Below are 27,008 nucleotides of genomic sequence, written 5' to 3'. Positions count from 1 at the left end.
GGTCCTCATCTCGTCATGGATCAGGGCAAGTGAAAATTAAATCTGTCACAGGGGTGGTTGGATTTATTCACAAACACGTTAAAAATATTTATTGAACGCTTCTTCCTTTTCACTTTTGTTTTTACTGCATTATCATAATCTAAGGCTGTATATAACTTAATATAACCGTACAAAACCAGTAGTTCTGTGTGCAATTAGACATTGAGCACCCCCATATTGCCAAAATGGTATCATGTGCGTTTCACCTGCGAAGATTCGACTGTGAGATCGGTGGTCGAATCAGGCTCCGCATATCGATGCATCGAATCTTCGACTATTCGGGGACAGCCCTACCTCTAACGTTCGTCAGGTTTTACGAACTAGATCTCAGAGCCACTCCTGGCACCTTTGTCCTCATGCCCTAGCAACAAGGCTAGGCCCAGAGTCTAACATCCCTCCTGGTCTGGCAGCTCTCAAGACAGGAGATGTACCTCGTGTGCCTGAGGGCCGAGGTTTATTCTCCCTCTGATTCTAGTAGATTCTAGACCAAGGTTCTTCTGTCCCTCTGGTTCTGGTACGACCAAACCAAGGAATACCTTGTTCACCTCGTGCGCCAGAGGGCCAAGGAATATCCTCCCCACTGGTTCTAGTAAAAGGCTAGACCAAGGCTATTCTCCCTCTGGTTCTGGTATGACCAGACCAAGGATTATTCTCCCTCTTGTTCTGGCACGTAAGGTTCCCAGACAGAGGTGTAATACCACTCGCGTCCTGGCAAGATTTCCCAGGCGGAGACATTCCAGTGTTCTGGCATGTACACCAGACACTACCTGGGTCCCTCTTGTTCTGGCAGAAAACCAGACAAAGGACTGCCTTTTCCTCATGTGCCTGAGGGCCGAGGAATACTCTCCTTCTGGTTCTGGTAGATACCGGACCAAGGTCTATTCTCTCCTTCTTGTTCTGGCAGGACACCAGACAAAGGAGTATACGTTCTCCTCGTGTGCCTGAGGGCCAAGGATCATACTGCCCTCTTGTCCGTAGAATGCTCGACAATGGCTTATTCGGTCCCTCTTGTTCTGGCTCTTTCCAGACAAAGGACTAAGACTCCTCGTGCGCCTGAGGGCTGAGGAGTACCTCTTGTTCTGGCTGACGAACAAGCTGAGGTCTCCTTTTCCTCGTGGGCCTGAGGGCCGAGGAAGGTTTCTCCCTCTCACTCCGGTTGAGGATCCGGACTAAGAATGACTCTGGTGGAGGACTAATGTTTTCCTCGTGGGCCTGAGGGCAAAGGATTACTATCAATGCTCTCCTCGTGTGCCTGAGGGCCGAGGTTTACCTTCCCTCTGGTTCTAGTAGCATACTAGACCAAGGATTATTCCCCTCTGGTTCTGGTATGACCAGACCAAGGTTATCTCTCCCTCTTTTGTTCTAGAACATATGGTTCCCAGACAGAGGTGTAATACCACTTGGGTCCTTGCAAGATTTCCCAGGCGGAGTCATCACAGTGTCTTGGCAGGTAAGTATTCCAGACACTGTTTCCTTCTTGTTCTGGCACCCTAGTATCACCAGACAGAGGGAACTTCTTCTCTAGAGTGATGCACCAGAGACTCAACGCATTCCTTTCCCTTGGCCTAGCAGCACAGACACTGCGCAGGGACTTGGAATCATGGGGGCGTGGGTATCTCGTTCCCCAAAGCATTGATGACGCAGTGTCGAGTTCCCGGAAGGGAATGTCTCAGGTTACGTATGCAACCCTGGTTCCCTGAGGGAACGAGACACTTGGTCTCAGACCATAATTCCCGCATCCCTACGGCGCTCGCTTCATTCCCTAAGAGCTGACGCCGGCATCAAACGCACGTGCTTTATACTTCCTGGTCGCTTACATCACCACGCCTGTGACGTCACTCCCGTCACTTCATTGGTTGTAGACATGTTCAGAGTGCGGCCCGCCAATGGCGTTCCCCAAAGCGTTGATGACGCAGTGTCTCGTTCCCTCAGGGAACCAGGGTTACATACGTTACCTGAGACGTTTTTCAAATTTTTAATAAAATACAATAATGAAAATATTACTGCTGGACCTTAAAGTAAAAAAAATAAATAATAATAATAAAGTAAAAAAAAAAAAAGACACCTAGCTATCTTAATTACAAGGTTAACAAGAAGTGGGCCAAATAATTTCATTGTACTAAAATTTTAAAATACAGTGGATTATTTTGAAAATATTGAAAACATGATGATTGAAAGATTAAAGCAGGTTGATCCAGACCTACAGGTGTAATGTTTACTGACTATTGAATGGTAAGATCCTTAGAGAGTAACTACAAAAAAATGGAAAGACTGTGTGAGTGAAGGTGGTTGTGAATGTGTGTAGATGTGTGTTAGTTACAGGATCAGAGAATGACACCCTTCCTCTGTCATAGTCCAGATCAACTCTCACACGCTCAAGCTTCTGTTCAACAGGAAAACCCAACCGTTCAGAACATCCATACTGCACACTCCAGACATCAGTGTTAAAGAAAACACGTCCCTTCCTTTGGTTTGATGCTGTAGTTACTCCAAGACTCCACCATCGACTCTCTTTAACCTCAACATCCCAGCAGTGTGTTCCTGAGTTAAAACCCTCTGAACCCAGAACACAACGACAGAAGTCAAATCTCTCTGGATTATCAGGAAGTGGTTGTTTGCTCTTGCTGCATCTCACACTGGTCAGATCATCAGACAAGACCAGATGTGGATTTGCAGTGTTTGGATCCAGAATCACAGGAGCTGATGAGACACAATCAACAGCTGCTTTTATTCTGATGTTCATATAACAATTATGACACTCGTCCTATTGATCAAACACATCAGACATTTTCCTCTGATCACTGTCAGTGTTGTTACAGTAAATATTTCAGATTTGCCAATCAATCAAACTGAACTGAGATCTGCTGTATCACTGTAACTGTAAATATCATGTGGAGCAAAGTTGTTCTTCTCTTGTTTACTGCTCATTTTGGTGGAGTAGCTCATCTGGTTATTCACACATAATGCTGAAATCTGTAAATATTCCCTCATGCGTCATTTCCAGTGTATGTGTAACAGCACAGATCTTCTCCAGACTCACTGTTTTGGACAATGTCCTGCATCTTCTTGCAGACTCTGAACGGCAGGTTGCCCAAGTAACGTGGCACATGAATCAAAGCTCCAGAAGGCGTCTGTGGATCCGGCTGTGAGATCTGGACTCTGGAAGAACATTCAGGAGTCAGAACTGCAGTGGCTTTGGCTTCAGAAGCAGAGAGACCAGAGACACCAGCAGATCACTCACCTTTCCATCGTGACTGGAAACTCCTGCAGAACAAACACACCATTGATCATCAAGAACTCAATCAATCATCAATCAATCAATCAATCAATGGATGATCTGAAATCAGACCTTTAGAAAGCAGACGTCATTGGCTTTCATCATCTCCTCCGTGTCTTTGATTGTGTGTGAAAGAGCTGAGATGTGTCTGTTCATCTCCTCCAGCTTCTCCTTCATCATCTGCTTCTTCTGCTCCTCTTCCTTTCTCAGTGCAGTGATTGTAGCTTCTTCTTCATCTCTGAGAAACTGATGAAGCTTCTCAAACTGCTGTTTAATCTGATGCTCTGTGTGCTCAGCTTGAGACTGAAATCAAATCACATTCACTTCAATCATCTCAATCAACACACATCAACACATCACATCATTCAGATCCAAGAGAAACTCTGACACCCGACATATAACAGATCCAGAAGCAGATTACTGCTTGTCATTCACAAAAAGAATCAACTGGAATCCATTATATTAAATAGAACTGTACTGAAAATTAATCGAATCTGTTTTCTCACCTTGATGTGTTGAACTGTTTTCTCAAACTCTTCTTTAAGTGTTTCCTTATTTTTAAGTTTTTCCTCAAAGGACTTCAATGCTTTATTGAGCTCCTCCTAGAATTGGACAAAATAAAAATATATAAAACACCAGATTGGAGTAAATAGAAGAGAATACAGTGATCAGAAATGTTGACACAGAAGATGATTGAAATCCATCAGTCTGGGAAGGGTTACAATGTCATTTAAAGGGCTCTTGGACTCCAATAAATAAATAAATAAATAAATAAATAAATAAATAAGCCATTACCTCCAAATGGAAACAACTCAGCACAATCGCAAACCTTCACATAAGTGGCTCAGTATGGGGGCAAATACTTTTTCACAGCAGTGTTTATGAAGTTGAGTAAAATGGCAGGTAGAAATACTGAGTGCATAAATGTGATGATATCTGTGTTTGGTGATGATTTATTGTTTTAGAAAAAAAAAAATTGTCCTACCTTATATGATGAGACCACTTCACTTATTGGTCTGAATTTGTGATTGTCGTGTTGTTTTGAATCTCTGCACACGAAACACGCAGGTTGTTTGTCCTCCAGACAGAAGAGTTTGAGTTTCTCACTGTGTAAACTGCAGATCTCCTCAGATCCTGATGAACGCCTCTCATTTCTCTCCTTCAGGAACGACTCACACAAGTTTTGTAATGCCAGATTTACTGGAGGATTAGATTTTGAGGATCTTCTCCTGCAGACAGGACACTCCTGAGTTTTCTTGGTTCTCCAGAACTGTTGAAGACACTCTTTACAGACACTGTGACTACATGATAAAAGAACAGGAGTCTTGAAGATTTCACAGCACACGGGACAATTATAGTCATATTCAGCTGATGAAGCCATTTTCACTGTTTGAGCTCCAGCAATCTAAACTTTACTTTCACTTTCTGAACGACGGTTTTGATCATGAATAACCAAGAGAATCACAAAGATCTGTTGTCTGTTCAGAAACAAACTTCACAAAAATGCTTCTTCATGGTTTTTCTCTTCGTTGTCCACTGATGGCTGATTCTTGCTTGCTTTTGTCAGAGAGAAGTAAATCAGTATGACAGAAAGGAGAAATAACAAGTCAGTCTCTTCCTGGTGAGTGTTGTAAGAGGGAGGAGTTTCTGATACCTTTATGTGTGTTTAACCCTTTAACACTCAACCCTAAAAGAGCCATTTATTTATTTATTTTTAAAATTCCTATTATTGGACACAAAAAAATTACCTCAAAATGCAGTTTTCATCTAAATGATACAATTTTAATATAATTAATATGAAATATTACATACTGTATATTGGTTATATTGTGGTCAATATAATGTCCAGGCCATTTTTAGTGATTTTAATTTATTTAAATCCATCTTACTCAATAGTGAAATGTTTTCCAACATGAATATTACAAGCTTTGTAAAATATCTTTGTCCATTTATTGTCCAATTTTGTCATTTTACTTCATACACTGAGTCAATGTTTATTATAAGAAGAACTTTCACAACCAATAAAAATCATATGTTCTATAATAGTATGGATTCAATCCAGTCATGCCCCCCCAAACGAGTTACTGAGCACCAGTTTTCCATTCTCTCTCCCTCCTTGCTGAACGTAATCGCTCTCAAAAGCGAAAACTCATCGCACACAAAGCGATTGAATATCATTATGACATGTATACATTTTTATATGTACACAATAATAATCTTTTACATTGCAATCCTTTAATTTGTAATATTTGGGATGAGTAATAAGCAGCGTGTACTTTTTAAAATTAATTTTATTAATGTATTAAATTAAAATTATTAATTTAAAACCTGTCTCGTTTTTGAAGCCACTTAGCAAACCTTCCTAAAAACTGAAAAAAGTATGGCTATTTGATTTTCATTAGGCCTACTTTATTTCCATGAAAACACAGCTTCAGTTTTTGTGCAACAGAACATTAAAAACACACACACAAGATGAAATAAATGCACATAGAATTTCACAATAGACCTTGCTTATAAGGCCCATGAAAAGCACACACAAGATTGAACGCACTTAACAAAGAATTATTTAGTGGCATTAATAAAATAAACACTTCTACAATTAAAATAGACCAAAAATGCCGGGAAATGCAGTCTATTAAAACATCTCTCAATCGTTACAGGATTTTAGAATTTACTTTTAGAAACATTAGACAAACTATTGCTTATTTCACAGATTTTTTTTGAACTAGCAGATTACCAAAGTGCATTTTGCTAATGGTCTGCTCAACTCACATGCTCTGGTTCCAAACAAACACAGTTTTGTTTCATTATGAATGAATCAATGACCCATTCACTTGCTTCGTTCCTAAATGAATCAACCGTTTGAATGAATCAATTAATTGAATGCTTCACTGACAAAGACAGTGAGTTGCTGCCACCTACTGGCAGATGCATTGTCATTTTTACAGCAAATTGAGTCATTTATTTAGTAAAAGCACCAGTGTAAGTGTAAAATGTAATGTTACTTTTCAAAACTATTTGCAAACGTTTTTGCAAAGTGTAAACTATTAAATATAATCTACACATAATGCAATACTGTACCACTAAATAAGACGTGTTTTGAGGGCTTAGTTTATCAGGCCAATTACTAATCATTCTCATCTTTGGTCAGAGAAAAGGTTTAGAGAAATATATAATATAAAGAAAATATAAGTTGTTAATAAAGAAATAAGTATATGTCTGCTTGAGAAAAAATAAAATAATCCACTCTCAGATGCACTTATTATTGTTACACTTCAATCTGTGCCCCTATCCAACTATTTCCAGCCTTTACAGACATATCAACCATACGTGTTTTTTTTTTGTATTTCTCATATATTTTGTCATATTTCTGTTGTTTAGAATCTACCCTGCTAAATACAACATAATGGTTTGATTCCCTATTTAACTAATTTCTTGTTTGACTCTATTATTTGATGGCTGATCATCATCTTGGTTCTTATGTCTGACTGACTGAAGTGTATAAACTGATGCTGTCGTCTGAAAACTCTCATCCTTTCATGCCAAAAGCAGACAGGAGTGGGACATTACAGCTGTAGAAGATTTTAGTCACATCTCCTTCTTTTGACAGATTTTTCACACTCAAAATAAGGTCCAGCGTATGGTTGAGAAATCATTTTAACTAAATGTTACAGTTTTTCTACATGTTTTCTACTTCCACAAGCCTAAGATAAACCACACACTCTTATTTTAGCAGAAAGTTTGCTTTGTAAAGTAGGTTTAACAGCATTAAGTCAAAGATTGCAAATTTTAAAATTAACAACTAAAATGTTCATATTTGTTTGTTATGCTCTTGCACCGGTAAGGTTGAAAATGTTAAAAAACATGATATAGATGTCTGTCTTTTCCCTCTCTAGCCCACCTTTCTTGCCACAATTAGTTAATTTTTCCAAAATTACATGTTTCATCTTTGCTTTACTGACGCTTATTTGCATTTCTGTACTTTCCTTCTCTGTCTCCTTCACTCCTACATGCACCGGGACACACACAAACACCCTGGTCTCCCTGATTTGTTAAACAATAACTAATCACAAAAAATATATTGACTGATGTATTGATTTATTTACAGTTGGACAGGGACAATGGATATTTTGAACTAGTCCTAGCAACATTCCTATAGTCTCATCCACTGAAGAATGATTCATAGGACAAAAACATATCAATAATATAAAATACTTATTTTCTTAAACAAAAAGTTAAAGTTAGATGCTTTGAGGTAAAATGAATCCCTCAGATTTGGGCCAGAAGGCTGCTGTTATTATTCATTGTCATTATTATATAATTGAAATAATTAGAAGTACATTTCAAACACGTCTATTATGCATTATAGCCTATAGACCTTTTATTTATATTATTAGAAATCCTAAATTAGAAAAATAGGCCTGTATATAATTAATAGCTCAATTTTTATGTCAACTGTTAAAGTGAATTTATAGCATATTTGTTTTAGTATTTTACTTTTATGAAAACTTTTTCAGACAATTAAATAAATAAATCTACAAAACATTTGAATGCTGAGCAAATACATCCTTTTTCATCAGATTGTTTCTTATTATTTTGACTGTCATGTTGTAATGAAGCCCTTTAAATTAAATTAAAAAGTCAGTAGAGCCACACTGAACGTTTCACTGCTGACAGAAGCTGCGACTGATTTTAGAAGCTCAATTACATTAATTTATTAATTTATTGGGGAAACTTAAATAAACCAAATCCAGGATTCCCACTTTTAGACAAATGCATCTCCTTTACTAAAAACTAGATATCATGGCCAAACATTTAATCTTTCATTAATGAAATCATACGATCACAGTTTTCATGTAAAAATAAAAAAATAAAAAAATTCTCTGCTTCTGAAAGTGAGACAAACTTATAGAGTTTTTAAAGAGTCCAGACATTGAAAATTTGTTCTGAGAATCAGATTTGTAAACAGTTTGTAAATACTATTTTCATAGTATGTGGATTATGTCATTTACCTCAATGAAAAAAAATATTATTTAACATTAATAACTGAAACAGATGACTATTCATTTAGTCTTAAATTGGGATATGGATTAAATATTGGAAACACGATGACTGTACAAGATGAAAGCAGACCTACAGGTGCAACGTTTACTGACTATTAAATGATAAGATCCTCAGAAAGTCAACAGTACAGAAGAAAGGAAAGACTGTGTCAGTGAAGGTGGTTGTGAATGTGTGTAGATGTGTGTTAGTTACAGGATCAGAGAATGACACCCTTCCTCTGTCATAGTCCAGATCAACTCTCACATGCTCAAGCTTCTGTTTAACTGGAAAACCAAACTGATCAGACAATCTGTACTGCACACTCCAGACATCAGTGTTAAAGAAATCATATCCCTTCCTTTGGTTTGATGCTGTAGTTACTCCAAGAATCCACCATTGAGTCTTTTTCACCTCCACATCCCAGCAGTGTGTTCCTGAGTTAAAACCCTCTGAACCCAGAACACAGAGATACCTGTCAAATCTCTCTGGATTATCAGGAAGCAGTTGTTTGTTCTTGATCCATCTCACACTGGTCAGATCATCAGACAGGACGAGACATGGATATGCCGTGTTTGGATCCAGAATCACAGGAGCTGATGAGACAAAATCAACAGCTGCGTTTATTCTGATGTTCATATAATGATCAAGAGTGAACCGTACACAGATTATTATGAATGATGACACTCGTCCTATTGATCAAACACATCAGACATTTTCCTCTGATCACTGTCAGTGTTGTTACAGTAAATATTTTAGATTTGCCAATCAATCAAACTGAACTGAGATCTGCTGTATCACTGTAACTGTAAATATCATGTGGAGCAAAGTTGTTCTTCTCTTGTTTACGGCTCATTTTGGTGGAGTAGCTCATCTGGTTATTCACACATAATGCTGAAATCTGTAAATATTCCCTCATGCGTCATTTCCAGTGTATGTGTAACAGCACAGATCTTCTCCAGACTCACTGTTTTGGACAATGTCCTGCATCTTCTTCCAGACTCTGAACGGCAGGTTGCCCAAGTAACGTGGCACATGAATCAAAGCTCCAGAAGGCGTCTGTGGATCCGGCTGTGAGATCTGGACTCTGGAAGAACATTCAGGAGTCAGAACTGCAGTGGCTTTGGCTTCAGAAGCAGAGAGACCAGAGACACCAGCAGATCACTCACCTTTCCATCGTGACTGGAAACTCCTGCAGAACAAACACACCATTGATCATCAAGAACTCAATCAATCATCAATCAATCAATCAATGGATGATCTGAAATCAGACCTTTAGAAAGCAGACGTCATTGGCTTTCATCATCTCCTCCGTGTCTTTGATTGTGTGTGAAAGAGCTGAGATGTGTCTGTTCATCTCCTCCAGCTTCTCCTTCATCATCTGCTTCTTCAGCTCCTCTTCATTTCTCAGTGCAGTGATTGCAGCTTCTTCTTCATCTCTGAGAAACTGATGAAGCTTCTCAAACTGCTGTTTAATCTGACACTTTGTGTGCTCAGCTTGAGACTGAAATCAAATCACATTCACTTCAATCCTCTAAATTAAATTCAGCACACATCACATCATTCAGATCCAAGATAAACTCAGACACCTGACATATAACAGATCCAGAATTACCAGGTCATTACCAGATCCAGATGAACTAATTCCAGTACAGAACCTATAGGATGTTGCGCATACATGACTGAACGAATCACTCCCCGAGATGACGCATTTTTCCCGAGTCACATTAAAGATTCATTCAAAATGAAGAAATTGTTCAAGAACGACCCATCACTAATCCAGAAGCAGATTGCTGCTCGTCATTTTCAATAATAATAAACTGCCATGCATTATATTAAATGTAACAAATCATAATTGTGTATAGTGATCCTACACCTTTACTGAAAATGATTCTTGATTCTGGTTCCTCACCTTGATGTGTTGAATTGTTTCCTCAAACTCTTCCTTAATGATTGAATTGTGTTGAAGTTTCTCCTGTAAGCACTTCAGCACTGTATTGAGCTCCTCCTTGAGTTAAACAAAATAAAAATATATAAAACACCAGGTTACAATGAAGAGAACAGAATACAGTGATCACACAGGCATCTTGTAATAAAGTAGCAATAAAGTGAAGGACCAGCTGCCGGACTAAAGACACCCCCCAAAATAGGCGCTAAGATCTGGAGGGTGCTGACAATCGAGAAGTCGGCTGGCCGGAGGAGCCTACGTTCTCTCGTTTGAGGCTACACACTGGTAGGCCCTGCCGGTTGCCGATGTTGGAGTGCATGGTTTTGGGTGCCCGGGCGGGAGGACTCTCATGACATCCGACAGGAGATCAAAACTCACGGCATCGGATGGATAAGCCTTGCTTGCAGGCAGTGAGTATGGAGGCCCCACCGGGAGGGCTCTCACCGGGCTGGGAGGGAGAAACCGATGGGAGATCAAGAGTCCTGGCGTTGCACCAGGCGGGGGGAAGAGGCATAGATTTTGGCCCACCGGAGGGAGAAAGGAAAACGTTTGATGTGGGACTGGTTAGTTCTGATGTAGCTTTGAAAGGCGTCTGATGACCATCTTCCTATAGTTTGTATCTGCTGTTTGGAGAGGCCTTTCTGGGCTGCTGATGTTGCTGCCCCAATGCGAAAAGAGTGACTGGAGAAATTTTCTGCTGGGATGCCTGACGATTTTTGGAACCAGAAGCAAGTGGCGGGTTTTATGACTTCGTCTAAGAATAGGGGTTCGTGGGGGGATTTAGCCTGGGAATTGCTGAGGCAGAGGAACTCGAGGACGGACTGACAGGTTTGGATTGGAGAAGGGAGGTTGAAGATGTAGATGAGATGGCCTTTTTTTTTTTAGCTTTGTTTGATTAGGAAGGAAATTCTGAAGCTGAGACTGTGGAGTTGGTATTTGTATCACATTTAGAAGAGTTCTGAGCATCTGAGAAACCCGAAGAATACTAGAATGAACATGGCATGGAGTGTGCAGGCCGTACTAAGAGGCTTGTAACCGGTGCGGAGGGTGTGGATACATTTTGTGAGGATGTCTAAAGTTATAGGAAGTCTAGGGTCAGGCCGGGTGGGCTGGGATCGTTGGATTCCCCTGATCAAGAGGGAGGTTTGCGAGTTACTTATTTCGGGCGAGGGAGCACCGAACATCAGCTTGTGGAAGAATTGGACACCGCTCAGGTAGCCCTTGATGAACCCGGCTTGGAGGCCCTTGACGCTGTTGAGAAAAGAGATAAATGAGGTGATTGAGAGTAGGGAAAAATCAGGGAACGGTGTGTTGTATGAGAGGTGGCAACTTGATAGATGTAGCAGGACCCATGGTTTTTTCCTGAGTGATGGCAATCCCAAGCTCTGACAAAACTTTTTGTATTGTGAGGATATGGGTGGCTGGGATTGTGTCGGGAGGTGAAATGACAAGGAAATCTTCTAGGAGGTAAATAAGGTGGGGAATTGCGTAGTTGTTCGTCAGGATCCAGCAAACAGCTTCCGATAGCATGTTTAAGATTTTGGGGCTGCTTTTGCAACCAAAAAAGTGAGACGGACAGCAAAGTAGAATTTCTAAAGTCATCGTATCCCGAATAGATGCCATGAGTCGGGATGGATGTTGTTGTGAACTTTTTTTCAGAGACCAGGAGACGTTTTGGATATCTTGAAGCATAAGTTTCTCTTTATTGAGATCCTAGCTGTTCGTCGCTGCAGCCATCAAAATTCGTCTGTCTAAGGCAGATACATTATAGTTTATATACATATCCAGGGGGGAGGGATACATAGAGGTGGAGTCAATCTAAACAAAGCATGCAAATGCAATACAGGAATCAACCCATTACCAGAGTTTCCCCAGCCCTGATCTCATTATCATAACAGTGTCATTCAAAGGCATAGGTGCTAATCCAATCAGTCTGACAGTATTGACTATACCTTCACATTATCATAGAGACAAAGGCAAGCTGTACCTTGAGCTTAGAATTCACACTTAACTTGCGAAACCTGTTCAGGAACTGCAAGAGAACAGGAGCTGGTAGGAACCTCTGGCTACAAACTTTGCTTGAGAGAGTAATTTGTCTGATGTCCTCATATTTACCATAAATGTTAAATACAATGTAGGATCAACAAATCTTTAACAGATTCTTAAATTTGTAATCCTTCAATGTGAATCACTTTAAATGCGGAAGTGATGTCCACTTTTGCGAGCCACGCTGCTCGACGTACAATTTTAATTAATTTGACTGCCTGGTCTATGTCATGGTACCTAAGAGAAAATTTGTTGAGTGGAACCAGGCTGTGGATGCTTGGGATTAGGGAATTATGGGGTGATGATAGGTTGATAATTAGGCAGTTTTTACCAGAAAATTTTATTGTGGCCACTCCGATGGAGCTCATGCGAAAGACATCGAAGGGGGTGTTACGTCCCGGCAGATGTGCCTTCGCGTGTGGATCTCTCTCTCTCTCTCTCTCTCGTTCTCCCTCCCTGTCATTTTCTTAGGTTCAACCCATTCTAATTGCTATTGGATAAGGGGGCTGTCAATCATCATCATCTCGAGTGACGTGATGGCTTCTGCGGCCAATCCCATCTGCCGCCAATATTTTAAAAGATGGCTAGTGGAACGCCAAGGCAGAGGCACCTTGCGTTCCTGCTTTGTTTCTTTGTTTATTAATCTGCCTCTCGTTATTTCTTTTGGTTTTGGGTATTTTTGTTATGTTTCTTTGTTAAAGTTTAAGTTGTCATCTTGTTTATCATCTTCATTCTTTGATTTAGTATTTGTATTGATTTTGATGACAACCTTTGCGTCTTTTCCCAGGAGAGTTTGGACAGGTAATATGTCACGTGACTTACATATTGCAACATCTAGCGATCTTTATGTATAAACACACTAGCCTAGAAGTGAGCGCTGCATTTGTATCTTCTGTTTGGCAGTTTTAGAGTAGGTAAGTTAGGGCGCCTACAAACGCCGAAGACTTGCTTTGATTGTTTTCTTTTCAGTTAGGTTAGAGGTTTATATTGAGTTAGTTTGATTCTTGTTTTGTTATTTTCTTTTCTTTAGCGCCACTTACGTCCAATCCTCTCCTGTGGGTTTATTATATTTTTGTTGTTGTTCTCTTGTGTAAATATTGTATATAATTACTCTTTACTCTTTTGTTGTTAAGTCTTTTCATCATTATTATTCATTATCAGTATTATTGTTATTTTCTGTTTGTTTTGTTTTTCTCCTTAACTTTGTAAAATAAATCATCCTTTGTTGGCATTTATTTCGGTTTGCTTTTCGTCTTTTTACACCTGCACATCACAGAAATGGTCACAATTTAAATGTTACAACTTCCAACCCTAGACTGAGAGCACGAGGTCGTAACAGGGGATAATCGAAGGGACCAATCATGAAGCCTGAGTTGACTTCTTTTTTTATTAGGTTATTTACAAAGTTGGGCTCTGCGAGGGCGGATTAGAGATTGCTGCAAATGGTTTTGGGAAAACGCGCATTCGACGCCAGGGTTAAAACCGTGTCTAAGGGCCAGACAAAAGTCTGGATGGTGGGCGAGTTCAATGGCCAGGTGCGAAATATTCACAGGAGTCGAAAGGTAGTGTTTAAATTTTTAATTTATGGCTTTGTGTACTGGACAGATGATGCGGACATGGAGGAAGCGACAGCACTGTCTAGCGCATCTCCCGCTGTTGAAGGAGTGGCACGGTGGTCTGCTATCTGCTGCGGATGGGTCTGTTTGCGAGGGTTCAGGGTTTTCCATGGTTGCGGATCTTGGGACTTAACTGGAGGATTTCACGGAGACAGTGTCTGGGCACGGGGGTATGGAGGAAAGGATTTGCGGGCAGGTCATGATGGAGTGAGCGACTGACCTGCAGACTGCACACGAAATGTTCTTGTGACGGAGTGGTACAATTGTGAAAACGCCTCGGGTTTCGTATGAAACCCTAGTTCCTCGAGGGAACGAGACGCTGCGTCGGAACGCTTTGGGAACGCCCCCAGCGTGACCACGCTCTGATCACGTGTATAATCCATCCAATAGGAAAAGCGCGTGCGACGTCACGGACGGGGTGACGTCAGGAACCAGGAAGCTATAAAGCACGTGCGGTGAATGCAGCCGGCAGCTTCTGCCACCAGGAGCGCTGCAGGGATAACCAGAATTGTGGTAGGTGACGCAGCATCTCGTTCCCTCGAGGAACTAGGGTTTCATACGAAACCCGAGGCGTTCCCCTTCAGGAACGTCGAGCTGCGTCGGAACGCTTTGGGAAAGAAATACCCACGCCGCCAGAATTCCAAAGCCCTGCTCTGTGTGAAGCAGGAGGAAAGGAAAAAGGGCGAAAGTAGCCCGAGTGAAACGAGCGGCCTCAGCCCACTCGTGAAAGGGCGAAAGTAGCCCAAGGTAATTGCTGATATTCAACCAGGAAAAGTGCGGCCTCAGCCGATAAAAGGGCGAAAGTAGCCCGAGTGAAACGAGCGGCCTCAGCCCACTCGTGAAAGGGCGAAAGTAGCCCAAGGTAATTGCTGCTATTCAAGCAGGAAAAGTGCGGCCTCAGCCGTCTTATAAAAGGGCGAAAGTAGCCCGAGTGAAACGAGTGGCCTCAGCCTATTCGCTGAATTAGGAAGTCCCACTAGAGGTGGGAGCATCAGAAATGAGGGCATGAGAGCCCGGAGTATGTGGGAGGTCTAACTCATAGAACCTCACGAATGTAAGTGGCGTGGACCATCCCGCAGCGTTACAAATATCCTGCAGGGACACCCCTGCTAGGAAAGCCTTAGACACCGCAACTTTGCGGGTCGAGTGAGCCTTGGCTTCCATCGGTGAGGGAAGACCAGAGGACTCATAGGAAATTGTAATGGCATCCGAAATCCACCGACTTAATGAATGCTTAGAAGCTGGAAGACCTCTGTTATGGGGACCGAAACACACAAATAATTGGTCCGTCTTCCTCCACAGGGCAGCTCTGTGGACGTACGTGTCCAGTGCTCGCAGTAGGCGAATTCCATCCTGGTGCACTCTCTCCAGAACTCCCGGGAGCAGAGCGATTGGGGGAAAGGCGTACAGACGAAGCCTCGGCCACGTCTGTACCATAGCATCCAGTCCCAGGGGAGCTGGATGACTGAGGGAGAACCAAAGGGGACAATGTGTGGTCTCCTGGCTCGCAAAGAGATCTACTTGGGCCCTGCCAAATTTGCTCCATATGACTTCCACCACCTCGGGGTGGAGTCTCCATTCCCCGGGCCTCAACCCCTGCCTCGACAGGATGTCTGCTCCCACATTGAGATGTCCAGGTATGTAAACTGCTCTTAAAGAGAGGAGTTTTCCCTGGGACCACACAAGGATCTGGTGTGCCAGCTTGTTCAAGGGGCGCGACCGCAGACCTCCTTGGTGGTTGATATAAGCGACCACCGCTGTGTTGTCGGTGCGAACCAGCACATGGTGATCTTTTAGGTCTGGGAGGAAGTGTTTCAAAGCTAGAAACACGGCCAGCATTTCCAGGCGATTGATGTGCCACGTGAGATGGCATCCACTCCACAGACTTTGGGATGAGCGGCCACTCATGACCGCTCCCCAGCCGATGAGGGAAGCGTCCGTCGTAAGTGTAACACGACGACAAGGAGCCCCCAACATCGGGCCTTGAGACAGGAACCAAGGTTTCTTCCACATGTCTAAGGCACGAAGGCAGCGCCGCGTGACCTTGATCATACGGAGTGGGTTGCCCCTCGGGGAAAACCCCTTGGTCCTGAGCCACCACTGTAAAGGTCTCATGTACAGCAGGCCAAAAGGAATCACGTTGGACGCAGCTGCCATGAGACCTAGCAGAACTTGAAACTGCTTTACAGTGAGTGATCGGCCTATCTTGACTCTCTCGACTGCGTTGAGAATCGACTCTATATGAGCAGGAGTCATATGAGCCCACATCGTGGTCAAATCCCAAACTACTCCTAGATAAGTGGTTCTCTGAGCTGGAGAAAGAACACTTTTCTTGGAATTTAGTCTTAACCCCAGAACTTTCATGTGGGCAAGAACGACATCTCGATGTCGAACTGCCATTTCTTTGGACTGGGCCAGTATAAGCCAGTCGTCTATGTAGTTCAGTATGCGGATGCCCTGGAGTCGCAGAGGAGCCAGCGCCGCATCCACACACTTGGTGAAAGTTCGGGGTGAGAGTGCTAGACCGAAGGGAAGGACCCTGTATTGGTAAGCTTTGCCCCCAAAAGCGAACCTGAGGAACTTCCTGTGTTGTGGAAGGATGGAGACATGAAAATAGGCGTCCTTGAGATCTATGGTCACAAACCAGTCCTCGGACTTGATTTGAGACACAACCAGCTTGACAGTAAGCATTTTGAACTAAAGTCTCAGTACTGCACGATTGAGCAGTCTGAGATCTAGAACAGGACGTAGTCCTCCATCCTTCTTGGGAACTATGAAGAAGCGGCTGTAGAACCCGCACTCCATAAGATGAGGAGGGACCACCTCGATGGCCTCCTTCCTCAAAAGAGTTTCTACCTCTTGTTCCATAATCAGAGCCTGCTGAGGGGCCACAACAGTGGTGACAACCCATTGAAAAGATGGCGGAGGGGCGCCAAACTGAATTTTGTAACCTCTTTCTACAGTCTGCAAGACCCATTGAGATACGTTTGGCAGAAGTTTCCACACTGCCTCTCTCGAGGCTGATCTCTGATGGATTTTGAGGTGGCGAATCCTTCTGCACCGCAACGCTCACGGGCGGATGCAGAAAGGGGGTTCCGCGAGAAACCACTGCGCCCTGAAGCACCGAAGGTGGCAGGGTTGGCAGCCCGGTCTCTCGAGGGCAATGGGGTGATATTATATCCCCAGGGGGGCCTGCCCTCAGAAGCCCTGAGCCGTGGACGTCAGGACTTCTTTATCGAGGACTTCCTCGCCTGAAGGACGGCCCTCAGGTCGCCCTTCGGTTTAGAAGCCCCCGACTTGGAGCACTTACTGGACCCCCGATCTCTCTGTGGGGGGGCCCGAGTAGCAACGCTCCGCTTCTGCTCTTTGCGGTGCGAGGAGTGGGTACTCCTGTGGGGCTGCTCCCGTCCAGCAGCCCCAGAGCTTGAGCGGCGAGGAAGATATCTCTGGAACGCCGCCGCTTGCTGTCGTGACTGCCTGAACCTGTCGACGACGGAGGGAACCGTGTCGCCGAACAGGCCAGACGGTGTGAGCGGGGCGTCGAGAAGATAGACCCTGTCGCAGTCTTTAATATCCGACAGGGTCAGCCAGAGATGTCTCTCTGCGACCACCATGGCTGCCATAGACCGCCCAATGGCGCGGGCGGTCTCCTTGGTGGCTCGCAGAGCAAGGTCAGCAGTATGACGCAGCTCGCTGACGTCGACTGCCGCCCCGTCCTCGCCTTCATCAAACTCTTTCAGCAGGTCGGCTTGATACGCCTGCAACACCACCATGGTGTGCAAGCAAGCTCCAGCCTGACCTGCTGCGGAGTACCCCTTCCCCAGCAACGCTGATGTAGCTCTTAGCGGTTTGCTGGGGAGTGCCGAGGCCCTTAGGGACGATGCAGAGCTAGGGGACAGATAGCTCGAGAGCGTCTGTTCCACCTGTGGCACCGCCCCATAACCGTGTTCACGAGCCCCGATCACATTACAATAGATGGCGGCGGAAGGGGAGTGAACACGTGCCGAGAATGGTTTGGTCCACGATCTCGACACCTCGGTGTGGAGATCGGGAAAGAACGGCAGGCCTCGGCGTGGAGGTGTAACTTTGGGACGCAGAAAGCGTTCATCAAGCTTTGTCGCCGCTTTCTGCTCCCCAGTCACAATGTCCGGCCAACTGATGTTGAGTTTGGCAACGGCACAAGTGACCACCTCCACTAACTCCTCGTACTCAACGGGCTGGGTGGGCGGGGGACCAGCCTCCTCGACCGCTTCCGTTTCCTCCTCCTCAGAGGAAGAAAGACGGAGGGACGAGTGCTCCTCCTGGAGGGAAGAAACCGCAGAACGGGCTTCCAGACCAGAAAGGGGCAAGGATCTGCCAGAGGAGGCTGGAGAAAGGGGCCCGCCCGTCTCCACACTCACTAGCAGATCCATCTGCGATCCCCACGAATGCAAGCGCCGCTCTGCCTCAGCAGAAGCGGGACCTGATCCGCGGGGAATGCTGGTGAGGGCTCCTTCCTCAAAGGCTGACTGGGTATGCCTCGCTCCCAAACAAACAACACAAAGCGAGTGTGTGTCCTCTGCCGTGATGTATCTTTGGCAGGGAGGAACACACTGCTTGAACTGCTTGTTCTCGCCCATTTTAACTTTCTTATTTTGCTTTCCTATAATAACTCAGTGATCAAATAAAAGTAGAGTAAACTGGCTCCGAAAAACAGCACTGAGGGACAGACAATACACAGAGTGCGATTGAAGGACAGAAGCTGCCGGCTGCATTCACCGCACGTGCTTTATAGCTTCCTGGTTCCTGACGTTACCCCGTCCATGACGTCGCACGTGCTTTTCCTATTGGACGGATTATACACGTGATCAGAGCGTGGTCACGCTGGGGGTGTTCCCAAAGCGTTCCGACGCAGCTCGACGTTCCCGAAGGGGAACCAAACTTTTACCAGTAAAGAAATCTGACTACGCCACCCTAGAAATTACCTCCAGGGAACAATACTCAAAACCCAAAAATGGAGTAAATTAAGCACACAGGTTCGATTCCCTCATAGAAGTAAGCAGGAGACGTGGGTGAAGTATAAAAATACAAATGTTTATTAATACAAGAATGTTTTAAAATAGACACTAAAATGTCAGAGGAACAGCAGGAGACCCCACTTTAAATGGAAGAAAATGAAATTACAAAAGGAATGACACAAAATCAACTTTAAATATGAAAACAAAATGAAAGAAATACCAGCGGGTCTGAGGCTCCCAACGGCAGGAAACAAAATGGAGTCTGGATTTACAAGAGCACACTTCCATGCACACACACACCAAGGTGCACTCAGATCACACTACCACACACTCGAAGTGGTACACAGCACGCAATAAAGAACCACCACCACAAGGAGGAAGATCCGTTCACCCCATGGGACACCCAGCTCCTGCAAAAAATAAAAAATAACTTTACTCCCACAAAAGTATAGACAAAAGAAAAAGAAAAAAAAAAAAGAAAAAAAAAAGAAACCAGATGAAGCAATTATTTTCTCAATAAAATGAGATCATCGTATTCTCCATGCTGATACACAAACAGAAGGCAGCCACTACACACAATCTGAACCAGACGAACAGTCCCCTTTCAACAACGATGATGGTGGCATCTGCACGACAGTATACTGTACACAGCAGGACTGCAGGAACGTGAGCAGAACGTCAGCAGCGCAATACTGATCGCTTTTAGGCAAATCCGGCTGTCAGTCACCTAATTTCATTACATTCCACCCCCAGTTTCTGCAGTGTCGCCCTGACAGTGATCTAAACGGCAACGCCCCCAATACTCAGTTCCAAGGCCGAAACAGGGTACCAACTGTACTACCAACTATGCTAGACACTGAACCAGCACCTACTGCTCGAGGGAGGTTTTGCATGTTAGAGTGGTGACCTGCAGTTCACCTCCCAGTTCTTCTCACTACACTCTCAACCACCTCCAATGAATTTGGAGGCAATGCAACCGGCTGCAAACCCACCTCAACCTCCGGACAATCTGTTACTCTACTGGCTTCTACAGATAGCGCACCACCAGATGTCTGAGGGACAGAAGGAACAACAGCATCCTGTGGCTGCAACCTACCTCTTGTGGTGTCTCTGGCAGCAAGACAAACAAATCCTCCTCATAATCATGCTCCTCTTCCAGGGGTTGCAGAGGTTCAATGACCAAAGGGTCAGGCAATTCAGGAGGTAGATCCTGGCCGAACAAGGCCTTCAGCAGAGATCGTTGCACATACTTTACTTTACCCAAGTCTGTGGTGGGAGCAATGGTGTATACCGGCCCACCCTCCTTAGGCGCCCTCAGGACCTGGTACACCACTGAGCTCCACAGGTCCTGGATTTTGTGTCTACCCCTCATGCTATGATCGCGGAGGTATACCAGCTGACCCTCCTTCAGTGGTGCTTCCTTTACCTGCAGGTCATGCCGGGCCTTTTGCCTATCGGCTGCGGAACCCAACCGTTCCCAGGCACCCTTGAAAGCAACTTGCAACCGACCCTGCTGCTCCAGAATCCATCTATGAATACTGCCAGACAATGGCTCTTGAACTCTGCCCAACAGGAAATCAACAGGGAGTCTGGGCTCCTGCCAAACATTAAAAAATGCTTTAAAAGACCAACCAGTTTTAAAATTACCACCTGTTACAGAACAGCACGCTTACCTGTAACCACCGTAAACACTGGCACAAAAGGGGAAAGCACCATGGCCAACAACAAATCAGCCCTTATATTAAGGATACTGATTGCTGATAGGCAAATCTGGCTGTCAGTCACCTAATTTCATTACATTCTGTTCCTGCAGCCTGCTGTGGAGATCTGAGTCGAGTGTGCCAGAGAAAAGAGGGCAGGCGAGGCGTCTTGGGTGATGCCAGGCCGTTTGGTAGCGGCTGCGAGATGGGGCCTGGGGCTCGATTGGAGCGACATGCGGGGAAGACACGGTCCTGGGGCCGAACCAAATACTGATACCGAACCGTACCGATACTTAACTGTCAAGTTGATAGAGATGAGTCAGCTTTTACTGGCGTTGATTGACATTAGTGGGAGCCTCTTGTGATGGTTAGGCTAAGTATCTGACGCACTTCTCCCGAACCTCCTTAATGAAACATAATTTAGTGTACACAAAAACTGAAGAAAATTGTTTTCACAGCACAGTAAAATTACAGACAGAAACACCTACCTTATATGATGGAACAACGTCACTGATGGGCCTGAATGTGTGATAGATGTGTTTTTGTGAAGTAAAGCATTCTGCACACGCAGGCTGTTTGTCCTCCAGACAGAAGAGTTTGAGTTTCTCACTGTGTAAACTGCAGATCTCCTCAGATCCTGATGAACGCCTCTCATTTCTCTCCTTCAGGAACGACTCACACAAGTTTTGTAATGCCAGATTTAATGGAGGTTGTTCTCTTGAGGATCTTCTCCTGCAGACAGGACACTCCTGTGTTTTCTTGGTTCTCCAGAACTGTTGAAGACACTCTTTACAGACACTGTGACTACATGATAAAATAACAGGACCCTTGAAGATTTCACAGCACACGGGACAATTATAGTCATATTCAGCTGATGAAGCCATTTTCACTGAGCTCCAGCAATCAAAACTTTCACTTTCAGATCTGCTGTCTGTTCAAAAACAAACGTCTTCAACGTTGTTGCCTTCGTTGTTCACTGATGGCTGATGTTTTTTTTTTAAACTTTTGTCAAAAGAAAAAAAAAATAGTATGACAGAAAGGAGAAATAACAAGTTAGTCTCTTCCTGGTAAGTGTTGCAAGAGGGTGGAGTTTCTGATCACCATTGGTTGTGTTTAACCCTTTAACATTCAACCCTAAAAGGAACCAATGTTATTATTTATTTATTTATTTTTTAATTTTATTTTATTGTAAATTCTTAGTATTGAACTTGATTTACATGTGCAGTACTGTTTTATGTTTTTTTGTTTTTGTTTTTTGGTGAATAATAAACATAAGTGTAACATTGTTAGTATCTCTTAAATACCTTCCATAATTATCAGGGTCCACATAAAATTAAACTTTTTAAAAAAGGGTGTTTCGAAATACACAAAACATGCTATATATTGGTATATTGACATCTTTATAATATCCAGGACATTTTCACTGATTTTATTGTGATTTAGTGATTTTATTCATATGTTATTTGCTAAATTAATCAAATTTCAGTCAATTCAGTTAATTCAGCAATTAAAAACATTTTACACAACAGGAAAAAAAAAAATACGACAGGAATATTGCAAACTACTGCAGTCCATTTATCATCTATAGCGAAAAGAGTAACAATGTGCCGTAAACAGCAAATATGTTTGCATGTTTTTTTCTTAAAGATTGTTTAGGTGGTTAAATATTCATGGCCCACTTTGGCTGAATGTGTTTGATAAAGTGGGCCAACTTAAACCTTCACTAATTCTACTCATATTCATTAAATAAATTGACATGCACTGATTATTTCATAATTTACATGTATAAATGTTTTCTTAGAAAAAAAAGAATTAAGTGTGCAATCAGTAAATTCAAGTCAGAGATGGAAGAAAGTAAAGAGAGAGCAGAAAGGAAGGTGATGCATGAAGTTGAATCTGGAGTGAAAAAAGGATAAGACAAGCAAAATGTAAATGTAGAGTATAAAGCTTTAAAATAGGGTCACAGATTAAGTTACATCACATTTTAAGATTTAAAATTAGTTCATTTTCATAAATGGTATTAATTTAATAACTGTAATATTAATTTGATCAAATTTAATGTCAACAAAACATTGTCTATCAGTCAATTTAAATTTAATTTTTATGCCTAAATTAAGTCAAATTACTTGAGAAAATTTTCCTCATAGCTTAGGGCTTTTTTGGGGCTTGTTAAATATGTTTGTTTGATAATATTTGTTAAACATAAAAATGTAAAATAGTTTTTCTAATTTCTAGTAAAATACAGGATTATTTTTTGGAGATTGCCAGAGTGAAAAGGGCTTTGTCTGGAATGTATGATCTCAAAATATTTATTGTATATACCTCCCAAATAACATTACATAAACTGAATTCAAATAAAATTATTGCTGGAACTTGAAGTTAAAAAACTAATGAAGTAAAAATAATAATAATAATAATAAACATTGGGCTATCTAAATGACAAGGTTAACAAGAAGTGGGCCACCTAATTTCAGTGTACTAAAATTATGATATGGATTTAAAATATTGTAAACATGACTGTAAAAAAGGTTGATCCAAACCTACAGGTGTAACATTTACTGACTATTGAACGGTAAGATCCCTAGAGAAGAAGAACAACAGAAGAAAGGAAAGACTGTGTCAGTGAAGGTGGTTGTGAATGTGTGTAGATGTGTGTTAGTTACAGGATCAGAGAATGACACCCTTCCTCTGTCATAGTCCAGAACAACTCTCACACACTCAAGAACCTGTTGTACACAAAAAACAACCCTTGTAGACAGTCCATACTGCACCAACCAGAGATTATTTTCAGAGAAATCACGTCCCTTCCTTTGGTTTGATGCTGTAGTTACTCCAAGACTCCACCAAGAACTCTCTTTAACCTCCACATCCCAGCAGTGTGTTCCTGAGTTAAAACCCTCTGAACCCAGAACACAGAGATACCTGTCAAATCTCTCTGGATTATCAGGAAGCAGTTGACTGTTCTGACTAAATCGCACACTGGTCAGATCATCAGACAGGATGAGCTCTGGATGAGCCGTGTTTGGATCCAGAATCACAGGAGCTGATGAGACACAATCAACAGCTGCTTTTATTCTAATGTTCATATAATGATCAAGAGTGAACCGTACACAGATTATTATGAATTATGACACTCGTCCTATTGATCAAACACATCAGACATTTTCCTCTGATCACTGTCAGTGTTGTTACAGTAAATATTTTAGGTTTGCCAATCAATCAAACTGAACTGAGATCTGCTGTATCACTGTAACTGTAAATATCATGTGGAGCAAAGCTGTTCTTCTCTTGTTTACGGCTCATTTTGGTGGAGTAGCTCATCTGGTTATTCACACATAATGCTGAAATCTGTAAATATTCCCTCATGCGTCATTTCCAGTGTATGTGTAACAGCACAGATCTTCTCCAGACTCACTGTTTTGGACAATGTCCTGCATCTTCTTCCAGACTCTGAACGGCAGGTTGCCCAAGTAACGTGGCACATGAATCAAAGCTCCAGAAGGCGTCTGTGGATCCGGCTGTGAGATCTGGACTCTGGAAGAACATTCAGGAGTCAGAACTGCAGTGGCTTTGGCTTCAGAAGCAGAGAGACCAGAGACACCAGCAGATCACTCACCTTTCCATCGTGACTGGAAACTCCTGCAGAACAAACACACCATTGATCATCAAGAACTCAATCAATCATCAATCAATCAATCAATGGATGATCTGAAATCAGACCTTTAGAAAGCAGACGTCATTGGCTTTCATCATCTCCTCCGTGTCTTTGATTGTGTGTGAAAGAGCTGAGATGTGTCTGTTCATCTCCTCCAGCTTCTCCTTCATCATCTGCTTCTTCTGCTCCTCTTCATTTCTCAGTGCAGTGATTGTAGCTTCTTCTTCATCTCTGAGAAACTGATGAAGCTTCTCAAACTGCTGTTTAATCTGATGCTCTGTGTGCTCAGCTTGAGACTGAAATCAAATCACATTCACTTCAATCATCTCCATCAACACACATCAACACATCACATCATTCAGATCCAAGAGAAACTCAGACACCTGACATATAACAGATGCAGAAGCAGATGAATAAACTACATTATATTATATAAAATATAACAAATCATAATTGTGAATAGTGATCATCTGTACTGAAAAATACTCTTGATTCTGTTTCCACACCTTGATGTGTTGAACTGTTTTCTCAAACTCGCCTTTCATTTTTTCTCTCTTTTTAAGTTTCTCCTGTAAGGACGTCAGTGCTGTATTCAGCTCCTCCTAGAATTGAAAAAAAGTAAAAATATATAAAACAGCAGATTACAGTGAAGAGACGAAAATACATTGTACAGGTTTTTTTTTTTTTTTTTGTATATCTCACATTTAAACCTAACACAAAGCAAAGGTAGCCTGAGTAAATACAAAATACATCTAAAACATTTTCAAGAGCATGAAGTTGGTTAAAAGGTCTGAGCCAGTAACTATATTTGAGTATGACACTATTGAGTGTACAAAGAAGCAGAAGAAACCAGTACGGGGGAAAATACGATTTCATAGCAGAGTATATTTTCATTAAGTTTAGTCAAATGAAAGAAATAAATACCTACCTTATATGATGGAACAACTTCACTGATGGGTCTGAATGTGTGATTGATGTGTTTTTGTGAAGTTAAGCACACTACACACACAGGCTGTTTGTCCTCCAGACAGAAGAGTTTGAGTTTCTCACTGTGTAAACTGCAGATCTCCTCAGATCCTGATGAACGCCTCTCATTTCTCTCCTTCAGGAACGACTCACACAAGTTTTGTAATGCACGATTTAATGGAGGATTAGATTTTGAGGATCTTCTCCTGCAGACAGGACACTCCTGAGCTTTCTTGGTTCTCCAGAACTGTTGAAGACACTCTTTACAGAAACTGTGACTACATGATAAAAGAACAGGTTTCTTGAAGATTTCACAGCACACGGGACAATTATAGTCATATTCAGCTGATGAAGCCATTTTCACTGTTTAAGCTCCAGCAGTATAAACTTTACTTTCACTTTCTAAATGACGGTTTAAAAAAAATAATAAACCATGAAAATCACAAAGATCTGCTGTCTATTCAGAAACAAACGTCTTCAGAGTTTATCTCTTCGTTATCCACAGATGGCCGATTCTTTCTTGCTTTTGTCAAAGAGAAGAAAATCAGTATGACAGAAAGAAAAAATAACAAGTCAGTCTCTTCCTGGTAAGTGTTGTAAGTTTCTGATCACCTGTTTAAACAGGTCAGACAACACCAACAGGATTTTTTTTTTCATGCTATAAAAAGCATTCAGAATTAACATACACTGAAACTTTCTCAAGTATACTGCTAGAAAACATTGAATCAAACACAAAAGAACAATGAAAAACAAGGACCTGAGTGAAACACAGCACAATTTTGCAAATGGGAATCCAACAAACACTTTGAGGATAACAAAACCAACAGCTGAGTTTTACAATACTTAAAAAAATACACCAGGTTACAAACAAAAGAGCAAACAAAACTGTGCTCAAGTAAAAGTACTAATAGAAATGGGTGTTGATTTCATACTGTGATGGCAGCCTATTTTTAATATATAAATATCCAATAATGCCAAACACTGTTAAAAAACATGGTTCTTTATTGGCATCAATGGTTGAACATCCATGGAACCCTTCCAATGCAGAAAAAGTTCTTTGGAATTTTAAAATGCTCTTCAAAATGGTTCTTTTAAAGAACTGTTCACCTTTCCCGAAGGTTCCTTCGGAAACCAAAAATGGTTCTTCTATGGCATCACTGCAAAAACACCCTTTTAGAAGCTTTTAAGAGTGTAGTTTGTAGTACTTTCAGTGGTGTCATGTACTTTAACCCCCGGTTTCACAGACAAGGCTTAAGCCTAGTCCTAGACTAAAATGTAAATCTGTTGTTTCAACTAAAATAAAATTGCACTGATTGATCCTAAAATATATTAATGCCTTTGTTTTGTCTCAAGATGCACAACAGTAATGTTTTTTATTCTAATCACATTTATGAAAATTGTTTAAATGTCCTAATTGAACTCTGGCCTAATCTTGGCTTAGTCTAAACCCTGTCTGTGAAACCGGGCCTAAGTGTTTAATCTTTTTGGTTGTAAAATGTATTGCAGAATCACTCACACTGCATAAGTACAGTAGGTGTAAAACTAATAAAGATCTCCATTCAGTAGATTGTAGATTCATATCCACTCCATTCCACACTCTATATTCCCAGGGTTTTGTTTCCCAATAACTGATTCAAAAACTAATTCAATAAGGTTTGCCATAAATTCTTTGGAAAGAATCAACTCAAAAGATTAATTTGCAAATGGGGCATCTCTCATTCACC

At 42.2% G+C, this 27,008-nt stretch overlaps 3 protein-coding genes across 3 annotated transcripts; all 3 read right to left on the bottom strand.

Annotated features, from left to right (window-relative positions):
• Nucleotides 1-2,141: 2,141 nt before the first annotated feature.
• Nucleotides 2,142-6,083, bottom strand: LOC141340954 (nuclear factor 7, brain-like). The gene is made up of 6 exons (XM_073846082.1): nt 4,302-6,083; nt 3,823-3,918; nt 3,389-3,619; nt 3,281-3,303; nt 3,080-3,198; nt 2,142-2,739 (listed from the first exon to the last, which is right to left on the bottom strand). The coding sequence occupies exons 1-6, from the start codon at nt 4,695-4,697 to the stop codon at nt 2,255-2,257; spliced, it is 1,350 nt and encodes a 449-aa protein (XP_073702183.1). The 5' UTR covers nt 4,698-6,083; the 3' UTR covers nt 2,142-2,254.
• A 545-nt stretch (nt 6,084-6,628) lies between these two features.
• On the bottom strand, nt 6,629-21,728 carry LOC141341171 (nuclear factor 7, brain-like). Its single transcript, XM_073846312.1, has 6 exons — nt 21,152-21,728; nt 10,269-10,364; nt 9,630-9,860; nt 9,526-9,548; nt 9,325-9,443; nt 6,629-8,952 (listed from the first exon to the last, which is right to left on the bottom strand). Exons 1-6 carry the CDS (start codon nt 21,545-21,547, stop codon nt 8,465-8,467), a joined length of 1,353 nt encoding a protein of 450 aa, XP_073702413.1. The 5' UTR covers nt 21,548-21,728; the 3' UTR covers nt 6,629-8,464.
• A 239-nt stretch (nt 21,729-21,967) lies between these two features.
• On the bottom strand, nt 21,968-26,202 carry LOC141341053 (nuclear factor 7, ovary-like). The gene is made up of 6 exons (XM_073846195.1): nt 25,247-26,202; nt 24,825-24,920; nt 24,384-24,614; nt 24,280-24,302; nt 24,079-24,197; nt 21,968-23,706 (listed from the first exon to the last, which is right to left on the bottom strand). Exons 1-6 carry the CDS (start codon nt 25,640-25,642, stop codon nt 23,219-23,221), a joined length of 1,353 nt encoding a protein of 450 aa, XP_073702296.1. The 5' UTR covers nt 25,643-26,202; the 3' UTR covers nt 21,968-23,218.
• Nucleotides 26,203-27,008: the final 806 nt, after the last annotated feature.

Source organism: Garra rufa, chromosome 8 (assembly GCF_049309525.1).
Source record: "Garra rufa chromosome 8, GarRuf1.0, whole genome shotgun sequence".
NCBI classification, from domain to species: Eukaryota; Metazoa; Chordata; class Actinopteri; order Cypriniformes; family Cyprinidae; genus Garra; species Garra rufa.
Note: the sequence above shows the minus strand (reverse complement) of the source record. Positions and strands in the feature narration are given on the sequence as shown.